This window comes from Chanodichthys erythropterus, chromosome 1, assembly GCF_024489055.1.
Source record: "Chanodichthys erythropterus isolate Z2021 chromosome 1, ASM2448905v1, whole genome shotgun sequence".
Taxonomy (NCBI): Eukaryota; Metazoa; Chordata; class Actinopteri; order Cypriniformes; family Xenocyprididae; genus Chanodichthys; species Chanodichthys erythropterus.
In genome coordinates, this window is record NC_090221.1 from 7,792,122 (window position 1) to 7,803,044 (window position 10,923).

The 10,923-nt window shown below is 36.2% G+C and overlaps 1 protein-coding gene and 1 long non-coding RNA gene across 3 annotated transcripts in view; one reads left to right on the forward strand and one right to left on the reverse strand.

The window, feature by feature from the left end:
- Positions 1 to 10,923, forward strand: part of mtmr7a (myotubularin related protein 7a) — an 11,865-nt gene continuing 942 nt past the window's right edge. Inside the window, exons 1-15 of one of the 2 annotated variants that reach the window (XM_067386112.1) lie at positions 1 to 111; positions 2,080 to 2,341; positions 3,139 to 3,261; positions 3,412 to 3,574; positions 4,546 to 4,703; positions 4,788 to 4,916; positions 6,515 to 6,649; positions 6,724 to 6,856; positions 7,911 to 8,020; positions 8,103 to 8,228; positions 9,772 to 9,821; positions 9,912 to 10,112; positions 10,218 to 10,340; positions 10,539 to 10,665; positions 10,816 to 10,923. The exon at positions 10,816 to 10,923 is cut by the window's right edge and continues 942 nt beyond it. In XM_067386112.1, coding sequence (XP_067242213.1) covers positions 2,318 to 2,341; positions 3,139 to 3,261; positions 3,412 to 3,574; positions 4,546 to 4,703; positions 4,788 to 4,916; positions 6,515 to 6,649; positions 6,724 to 6,856; positions 7,911 to 8,020; positions 8,103 to 8,228; positions 9,772 to 9,821; positions 9,912 to 10,112; positions 10,218 to 10,340; positions 10,539 to 10,665; positions 10,816 to 10,923 — 1,710 coding nt within the window. In that variant the 5' untranslated portion in view covers positions 1 to 111; positions 2,080 to 2,317. The remainder of the gene's footprint in view (positions 112 to 2,079; positions 2,342 to 3,138; positions 3,262 to 3,411; positions 3,575 to 4,545; positions 4,704 to 4,787; positions 4,917 to 6,514; positions 6,650 to 6,723; positions 6,857 to 7,910; positions 8,021 to 8,102; positions 8,229 to 9,771; positions 9,822 to 9,911; positions 10,113 to 10,217; positions 10,341 to 10,538; positions 10,666 to 10,815) is intronic. The other variant, XM_067386122.1, reaches the window with a different exon arrangement.
- LOC137020500 (uncharacterized) overlaps positions 10,873 to 10,923 on the reverse strand; it is a 2,613-nt gene continuing 2,562 nt past the window's right edge. Inside the window, exon 3 of the long non-coding RNA XR_010895202.1 lies at positions 10,873 to 10,923. This exon is cut by the window's right edge and continues 81 nt beyond it. This is a non-coding gene — a long non-coding RNA (uncharacterized lncRNA).

Consider the following 10,923-nt stretch of genomic DNA (forward strand, 5'->3'; position numbering starts at 1 on the left):
GATTTTTGCTAAAGTTGAATATCTAGACAGGTTTGATCTGTTACAGTGATCTGTTACATGGGAAACTGGTAAGCTATGACGTCACTGCATTTCCTAAGAAGTTTGGTGGAGGTAAGACAATAAAAGCTTTATTTTTAATGCTAAAAACTTCATCTGGTATCATAACATGCAGTACGTGCAATAGGAAGGAAAATTAATATTAATTTACATGCTGAATAGTGGCATACTGACCCAGTTATCTTCTTTAATGCCCATAATCTTGTTTATATTGAATGCCAATGTGAAGGCTGAAATGATCACCTGTGTGTATCTGCTTAATGCTTTCTTTATTAAAAAGTGCTCAATTTTCCTAATCCTCTTAAGCACATAGCTCATGTGAGAAACTGCCCCTAGGTAGCTCTAGTTTAGTCAGTTTTCTGGGCCAACATGCAGAGAAATTCCCTTTTTAAAACTGCAGTTATTAGGCAAGTTTTTTTAGACTTTGAATACATTAGTTGATTTTTGCATGTCAAGTAATGATATAATGAATAATGTTCTGAAGGCTGATGGATCAGTCCTTTAGATACATGAACTGGGCCATTACTGAGGTCACAATCCTGCTTTATTACCTTTATGGCCGTGAGCCCTGAGGGCCTGCCCTTGCCATTTCATATAAAATACGATCTAGTGTACTATTGGTTGATAAGGGTGATAATTATTGAGTTCATTGTAGTACTGCTAAAATCTGGAACATGGGTGTTATCAGAGGCGTATCAAAGGCGTATGAGAGAAACACTACATATATGCTTTCAGGCAAAATGCATTATAATACATAGTAGATCTACTCAGATTCTGCAAGCTTGAACAGGACAAATTGGAGGCTACGGTATAAAATCTACCATTTGGTGAAACTGATCACTGTAAGTTTAGATGTATATTGTAAACTTATGATACTGTGGAAAAAGAGATCTGCTAAATGCAAATGCAACACTGATTTGCATTCTGGAGTAATCTAATGGAATGGACAAACAACCCTCATACTAAAAAGTTAAACAGTATTGAATTAAATCACATATGGTGATTAGACTTGAAATGGTCAATTGGCAAATTATTTTCCCCTCAACATTAATGTTGTGTGTACTGAACAAAACTGCACAATCAACTGTCTAAAAGGCTCACTGATTAACTCAAAGATTCATATGATATGACGTCACAACTGTGTCAATATGTACTTTGTGTAGAGAGATGGGGGAAAGAGTCAGGGAAGGTATAGGTTTTAGAGAGAGAGAGGTTTTAAGAATGAAAGATGGATATCTGTGAACTTAATTTGAGCTATTATTAAGTGTGAAAACTGAACAGGAGTTTAGGAAAGGAAATATCAACTGGTAAAATAAACTGAGATTCATTAGGGGAAAAGCCAAGAAGGCAGTATAGCTATATGGGCCATGTTGATCAATTCACTTTTCTTTTATACAATTAATCATCGTTTATGACAGTTTACTGTCATAAAATCACTTTCAAAAACGTAATCTAAACGTTCAATGTTATAACCTGCATACTACCTATTTGATCTTGTCATTTTTGTCTTGATGACATATCTGAAAAGAAACCTGACATGTAATAAGAGCTCTTTTTTGCAAATATTTAGTAAATATTCAATCTCCTGTAGGCCTACTGACCAGTAATAAATAAACAGAAGCTACGTTCGTAAGATGTAAAACACATGTAAACATAGGCATCATGGTACTGCGCATGAGCGGAAGGTATAATATTTTAGTAGTACTATCGTAGTAATACAAGTAATATATATTTATATTGCAGAATTAACGGAGTTATATTACTACGTGTAAAGTCAAGGTGTATCTTCCTTGCCAACTACAATGAAAATGTTCAGATTTCTTGTATCCTGGATTTCATACATTCACTGGAATAAAACAGACTAATTTTACAAAAATGAAAGAAAACGGCATACAAGCTCTGTATACTCACACAAATACCCTTATATTTTTTGCGTAAAGATATAAACAGTACCGGTAATGATATTTTCTTAGCTAAAATCACAATGCATCGTGCTTACTGCATCAAACTCTTCGGCTTTAGGACCCTGCAGCGGACCGCGCAGCAGCGCAGAGACCTCACGGTGAATCACTACAGATGACGGGAGGAGCCATATGTATCCCTATCAACCCGGATTTAAAGAAGAGCAGCGTTTCTAACAGTACTTTAAATAGGCCTGTTATTGTGTTTCAGTTAACACAATAACACTCGTTCAGTATGACATTGAGAAGTATTTCTGTACCCTGATAAGCTGCACGCGCCAGAGGTGTTGTGGTCAGAGATGGAGCACATCAGAATGCCAAAGGTAAATGTCCAGCATCCATGATACAATGATTCCCTTTATATGTCATGTACCTCACATCTCCATGCATTGCTTCCACATGTCAAACATTTGTAATTTGAGGTTTTATTACTTGTAAATGAAATGGATTCATTCATTGGAATCAATTAACTCAACACAGTCAGACAAAAAAGTAAAGGCCTACATCTGCCCAGTTATAATTTAAAGAAAATGACTGAAAAGCCATATTCACATTGGGAATTTTGAAATTTTGAATATTGCTATTGTGTGTGAGTTGATTGCATATGATTTTAAACATACAGTGTCACCTCAGGCCAGAGGGATGTTCACTAATAAACACTAATAGTGTTTATGGTATGGTACTTTATAGTGCATCACTAATACTAATGTTGTCTAATTCAGAGGTTTTCAAACTGGACCAGGAGGCCACAAGAGAGAGACAGGGATTCAGTGGAAAAGTCTAGAGTAAAAAAGATAAATAAGTAATACATAAAAAAAATAAAATAATAAATAAATTAGATTAAAATAAATTAATAAAAATGTGATTAAAATTATTAGTTAGGTATTAATTTATTAAATTAAACTAATTAAAATTAAACAAATAAACAATACATTTATCAGCACATTACTATAGTGAGTAGGAAAAAAAAATAGATTTTTAGATCTATAATAATTGGTAGTTCATAAAAGATAGATGCTTTTAAATTTTAGGATGGGGGTTCCTCACATGAGGGTGATCATATATGGGGGTACGTGGCATTGAAAACCCTTGGTCTAATTTACTTGGTTATATCTTGCAGGTTGAAAATGTCCGGTTAGTCGACAGAAGTTTGTCTCGAAGAACTCAAGTGGGCACGCTCTACCTGACAGCCACACACACTATCTTTGTTGGTAAAGGATCTGAGGACAGAAATGAGCTGTGGGTGAGTGCTTGCCATGTCAGATGTATTCAGTATTCTATTGCCATCGATGTTTGTGGTGTTGCATCATTGTCAAGTGTTTGTGCTCTAAAAACTAATTTTCTTATCTTCTTCTAAGTACATTAACTGATATGGTTTGTTTGTTTTTCTCAGGTTCTGCACAGTTTAGTGTGTAATGTTGTAAAGCATAAAACATCTCAGAGTGGATACCCTTTATTAATCCATTGCAAGAACTTTCAGGTCATACAGTTTATTATTCGTCAAGAGAGCGACTGCCATGATGTTTACATTTCACTTTCACGTCTGTCTAGGCCAGGTGGGTCACCTAGTATACATTTTATAAATATGCTGTAAATGCATCCCAATTTGCATGCTTGCACTATTCTATACCATTTTGTAATAGTGTGTTCACACTGAAAATTCTAAAACGAAAAAGTGCACTTCAAAGGCCCAGATGATGCACTTAAAGGGTTAGTTCACCCAAAAATGCAATTGTCATTAATTACTCACCTTAATTTTGTTCCAAACCCACAAGAATTTCGTTCATCTTCACAACAAAAATTAAGATATTTTTGATGAAATCCAAAATGTTTTTTTTTTATCTCCCATAGAAGGCAATGAAATTACCGCATTCAAGGTCCAGAGAAGTGATAAAGACAATATGACAATGTGTTAAAATAGCCAATGTGTCTACAGTGGTTCAACCTTAATGTTATTAAGCGACGAGAATACTTTTTGCGCACAAAAACAAAACAAAAATAACGACTTTATCCAACAATTTCTTCTCTTCCATGTCAGTCTCCTATGTAGTGAATGCAGTGCGATGCTTCCGTGTTTACATCCGAACGCCGGCTCAGTATTAGCCACCGCTGTTCACGTGAGCAATGTGTCTTCAATGTAAACTGCGTAGGAGAATGATAGGGTAGAGAGTAAATTCTCGAGATCCATTGTTCTTGCAGAGTTTAGTTCCAACACACCTGAACGAGCTAATCAATGTCTTCAGGATTAATAAAAAGCTACAGGCAGGTGAGTTTGAACAAGGTTGGAGCTAAACTCTGCCGGAAAATGGATCCAGAGTTGCCCAGCCCTGCATTACACGGTTGAGTACTTAGTGCATAATATACTATAAGTGCATTTTGGACACAACCTGTAATTGCAATATCAATGCAGACAAATCAGCATTTGTATGTTTAATATAATGTTCAAATTAATTATAGTTCTTCAATACACTTTTCTATATTTCAGTGTACCAGGACATTTTCTCATGTTTTTTCCCTTGTCTTGCAGAAAAATATGAAGAGTTGTATTGTTTTTCCTTCAATCCTAACGCTGACAAAGCTGAAAGGGAGCTCTCATGGGACTTTTTAGATTTGAAGGCCGAGTACAGTCGAATGGGACTTCCAAATAAGCTATGGCATGTCACCCCCATCAACCGAGAGTACAGAGTTAGTGTGTCAGCCATCAACACTATGTAAACACAATCAGTGTATTATGTAGGTGTTTTTATAACTTTTCTTTTTGTGACACAGGTGTGTGATACTTACCCATCTGACTTGTTCGTGCCTAAATCCGTCACCCTCCCTGTCATCGTAGGGAGCTCTAAGTTTCGTAGCAGAGGTCGATTTCCCACGTTGTCATACTACTGCAAGGAAAATCATGTAAGTCTGCCTCCACATCTGGCACATTCTCTCTGCAGTCTTAGCATTCATCTGCCCCTTTTAATGAGGCTGTGGAGAATTTTGTCCTGTCCTTTATATGTCCTTTCTTGCCAAATACTTTGTAATCAGATTGAAGATGCAAGTTCAAGCTTCAAGAACATAGTGTTCTTCAGACTTGATTGCTCTTATAAATAAAAACACTCAATTTCTGAAGAGCCAAAGCTTGATTTAGTACTAAACTCCAGCTTGATATGATTTCTTTGCAAAGACAGTGCTCGGTTTCTTTCCAACTTGCCACAAAACAAATGCAACTCACAGTCATTTAAACATTAAACTGTAGTACATTTATCATGTCAAGTTACTAAATGTGTCATGCAGCATATTCCTGCATGATGAATTGCAATATAATGGATATTTAAAAGCGTGGTCAAGCCCCATCTGCACCCTCTTGGGTTCTGCACTCTGTTAGAAGACATGCAGTTTCACTGAGGTCAAATATTCCCCTTGGAGTCTTTGTGTTTTCTTTTGGACACATGAATTCAAACCACATGGAGAAGAAGCTTGTTACCTCCCCATAAGGATCATAATGGTGAGGCCCTAAGGGGTCAGTTATAGTTTAATATCCCCCCAATTCATGGTTCGTTAACCCCAAAATATGATTAGAACAGTGTCTAAAAATGTAATATTGCAAGCTCATAGTTTTATGAGGCCAGGGCCAAATTCTCATGAAATGCCCATTCCACTGAGAGGAAATTGTGATCTTCTGTTTTTTAAGTTTAATTTATTAATCATTTGTGAAAGGATAAGGCTGGGAATTAATCTTAGGTCGTACGATAGCTGCATTTAATGTATTAAAATATAATTTTGATTTTAAAGTTATTAAAATTAAATTGTATGTTTTTATACATTTTAATAGTTAAATTAAATTATATACATTTTTGTTTTAGCCTGGTTCCACTTTCCTCTTTTTTTTTTTTTATTCAATCTAAATTTATTTTATCGAGCATGAAATAATCAGATTGGGAATTACTCTGAGGCTGTACGATAGTTACATTTAAAGATTGAAAATATAATTTTTATTTTTTTTTATTTTTTATTATTATTAAAATTAAAATGTATGTTTTTATACACTTTAATAATGAAATTAATATATTTTGGGTTTTTTTTTTCTTTTTTTTTGAGCCTGGGTTACCTCAAATTTAGTTTTTCAAGCTAAATTTATATATTGAGCATGAAAGAATCAGGCTGGGAATTACTTTAAGGTCGGACGGTAGTTGCATTTTTACTAGATTGAGCAGAATTTATCATAGCTTATGGAAGTCTATTAAAACATATATTTTTATTTTTAAATCAAATTTAAATATGTATTCGTATACATGTGTGTATTTATTTTTTACTATTTTTATTGGTTTATTTAAGCCATTTTCACACTAAACACTATACCACTGGATCTTGTCCTTACACAAGTTTTTTTTTGTGTTTTTTCAGTCATGTCTTATCTTGCATAGGGTACCTAATGAACAAGGACCATCACTGTTGCCCCTTTAAAAAAATACCAACATATGCAAACACCAACTCATATGATGTATTTCATTTAGGCCACAATATGTCGCAGCAGTCAGCCTCTTTCTGGCTTCAGCGCTCGCTGCCTGGAGGACGAGCAAATGCTGCAGGCCATCATGAAGTCTAATCCTGGCAGCAGATTCATGTATGTTGTGGACACCAGACCCAAGGTCAGTATACGATGGACAAGATATCAGAATTACACATGAAAGATCCAGTGTCTGAGTATCCCATGTATTTCCAGCTAAACGCAATGGCAAACCGAGCTGCGGGCAAAGGCTACGAAAATGAGGACAACTACTGCAACATTAAATTCCAGTTCATCGGCATTGAAAACATCCATGTGATGAGGAACAGTCAGCAGAATCTCATAGAGGGTACTGTCACCATCTTATTAAGTGAGAAAATGACTTGCACCATATTAACCAGTGTGCCAGATCCAAAGAGCCTTCTGTTAGACCAGCTTGAACAAGTATATCACAGCTCCCCTTCAATTTTATTGGCGATCTTAAGCGTTTTATCATCTATAATAAAGATGTTCTGCAATGAAGCCGTAGATTGTACCACAGGAGAGTTTCTTGGCAAAGCAGATAGTGTAGTAGGGGTGCTTTGAATCCATCTGGCTTTTATTCCTCGCCTATTTTTGTTTTGTTGACTTGACGATTGGGGACCCTTTTTCCCCTTATTGAGAAAAGCAGGGCGTGAGAATGATATCTTCCAGTGTTGAAGAAATAATAGCGGTACTGGGTGTGATAGCATTTTGACCCAGAAAACACTAGGGTGTCATCTGGTCGAATAATCTTATAGGCTTCCAGCAGAGACTGTTTTAAGATCTCATTACAGCATGCTTTATTTTTCCTAGAATGGCAGTTTCCTTGAAATAAAGTTAGTTTAGTTTGGTCTCTGCCACCAAGAGTGAGCGGGTTTGTCAGTATATTGGCTTGAGCTCTCATCTGGTGTGTTCTCATGGGACGTCACCAACCCTTAAATACTCTTATCACATTTAAACTGTTGACATATCAAAACTTACACTGCTCACAGGGAATGTTTATGTTGGTTTGGAGAAAAAGAATCAATGTCACTTGTAGACATACAAATTTATTTGGTTGTCATAATAAGTAATGAGTTATAAGACAGAACTGTCATCAAGCCAGTTTATCAGTAGTGCGTATTTTAAGTAACATAAATAAAGAGGACACTTTTGTTAGTCACTAGCTTTCTTTGCAAAGCCAAAATAAATATTGAGCCCTTTAAAGAAGAGTCTAAACTACGGATATCCAAAAATATTCCTCATATCAGTTCCCTACTGTAAATTCTCAGTAAAGCTCCTGGTTTTCATCATTGTTTTTTCAGGATTGTATATAAAATTTACCATGCAGTGAGTTTGTCTGGATCTTCTCAAAATGTCTGTTGTCATGGTGGCTTTTTTAGTTTCTGCACTTCGTTCTCCCTCCATGAGAGAATTTCTCTTGGGGCTTGAAAATTCAGACTGGTTGAGACACATCAAATCGATCATGGAGGCTGGAATCTTCATATGTAAGGTAAAAGATCTTTTTGAGAGTTCCTCAGCCCGTGTGTGAGCGCTCCGGTACTGATTTCATGTTCTCACGAACACGCACACAGGCCGTGGCAGAGGAAGGGGTCAGTGTCCTGGTTCATTGCTCTGATGGCTGGGATAGGACGGCTCAGGTTTGCTCTGTGGCCAGTGTGCTTTTGGACCCCTACTACAGGACCCTCAAGGGACTCATGGTAAACAGCGGCATGCTATATTATCGTGGTTTATCAACTTTTTCATTCAAGTCACTGAGTTCACAGTGTAAGAAGATGCATAACTGACAGGCTGCCCATGAGTCTTACTCATTTAATCATACGGATTGACTCCGGCTGGATCTCTGCTGGAGAGGATTCATTCAATAGCAGAGCTCAGTTTAGAGAATCATCTCTTACTTCTTAGAAATGTACCCTCATATGAGGTCAACATCAAAAGAAACATCATACTTTCTAGCACAGATTAAGTCTGTCTGGGAATACCATCTCATTTCCTGATACACTAGCAGTAGATCTGTGCAGATGCATAGAATGACCCATTTTCAAAGATGAAGTGCATCTTCAAATGGAATTGCAAAAATATTGCATGTTTTCAAACAGGTTTCACATACAGTTCCTCTGCCTTTTATTGATCAGCTAAACAAAGTAGTTCAAACAAATAGATCAATGTTGTGTTAGCGCCACAGTTCTTGCACTTTTAAAAGGAAGTCAGCTTACAAATTACTTCTAGTTGTCTCTGCCTATGAAACTAGGATATAAAGAAGTATTTTAACATTGGAAATTGACATTTTACCTTTAAACTGTTCTCAAGTACACTACTACTACAAGATTTCTTTATGTTTTTGGAAGAAGTCTCTAATGCTCACTAAGGTTGAATCAAAAATACAGTAAAAAAAATTACTTAAAAATTAGAATAACTGTTTTTCGATTTTAATATATATATTAAAAATGTTATTTAATGTCTGTCATGGCATGAATTTTCAACATCATTACTCCAGTCTTCAGTGTCACACAATCTTTCATTCTAAGGGGCTGTTTACACAACACCATTTTCAACTAAAAACGGAAAACTTTTTATGTGTTTTGGCCATTAATTTACACAGCAACGGTGTTTTGGTGGCCTGAAAATAGGTTTCAAAGTGCAAGTTTTTGAAAACGATAAGGTTTTAATTTCCGTGTAAACTGCAAAACCACGAATCTCTGAAAATATCTGCGTATTACGTGTTTAGTCTATCCACCTTATTTTTCGATGCGAAGCTAATGTGTTTTCTGTCAATGTCCTCTGATGTATTAGCCACTATAGGGAAATAAAAACTGTAAAAATAAGGTGGATAAGCATGCGCATTTGGTGCGAGTGCACAGGTGCATAGTCTTTCTTTACAAAGTGACATCGCCAACTACTTGTCTGGCATGCATAATACAGCATTTTTAGCCGTTTTTGCGGATCCATGTGAGCGGGGATAGTTTTGATAACATTGTCATTGTACAATGAAAAAACCTTTCCATTTTTAGTACATCGTTGTCGCGTAAACGTACCCTAATATGCTGATTTAACGCTCAAGAAACATTTCTTATTATTACTGTTGAAAACAGTTGTGCTGCTTAATATTTTTGTGCAAACTTAATATGGCTCAGTATTCTTCAATATATAGAAAGAATAGAAGAACAGCTTTTATTCGAAATGGACATCTTTTGTAACATAAGTGTCACCTCTGATCAATTTAATGTTTATTTTGATGTGTAGGTGCTGATTGAGAAAGACTGGGTTTCATTTGGACACAAGTTTTCACACAGGTTAGCCCTCATTTTAAAATTTGCACAGGTTTTCTGATGTACTAGATGAAATTGCTCATTCTAAATGTAATTTATTTCATGGCATTTCAGATGTGGCCATCTAGATGGAGAAGCCAAGGAAGTGTCCCCTGTTATGGACCAGTTCCTGGAATGTGTATGGCAGCTTATGGATCAGTTTCCCTGTTCTTTTGAGTACAATGAGAAGTTTTTAATCAGCATCCACAACCACATTTACTCCTGTCACTATGGCAACTTCATTTGTAACAGCCAGAAGGAGAGGAAAGATCTGTGGTAATTGTCCTGTGTATAAAGACATGAATGAACAAACTTAATTTTGTTGTCAATATTTGGGGTATTTCAGATGTTACAAATCTCTGCATGTTGTTTTTTCTGTAGCATCAAAGAGAAAACTCATTCCATATGGCCTCATTTATGGGAGAACAAGATGGACTTCATGAACCCTCTTTTCAAACCAGATCAGGGACTTCTAAGGCCCAGTACTGCCCCCTTCTGCTTCAAGTATGTCATTGTTAACAGTTTTATTTATTTTTTGTTCTTTCCCTGTATACTGTAGCTTTGACCTGACAATACATATTTTCTCTTTCTTTGATTCCCTTCTCCTGTACAGTTTTTCTTTTGTCCTAAGCATTTATCTAGTTGACACAGTAGAAATGGTTAAAAATACAGCTATTACAGATTTGTCTTTTCTGTTTTTAGATACTGGAGAAGCTTGTATAATCGATTTGATCGTGAGTTGCACCCACGTCAGTCTGAGCTGGATTGTCTGATGGCTGTAAAAGAGGAAACACAGCAACTTGAGGAAGAACTGGCTCTCTATGAACAGGTAGAACAGCAGATAATTGCCTAATTAGTTTTTATAATTTTATTTGGAATTACAATAAAATTACTCAAAGACCATGTTGTTTACTTAATATGCATGTTCTACAAATGTGTGCCATTTTAACTTTAGTGATCAAATATTTTCCCCTTGCAGAAACTGGCTGTTCTGGATAAGGAGCGAGCAAAAACACTTTACATGCAGAGGGGTGTGCTGGACAGCAAACAGACGCTTTGGTCGTTCCCTTTAGATGCAAGCCTGGTC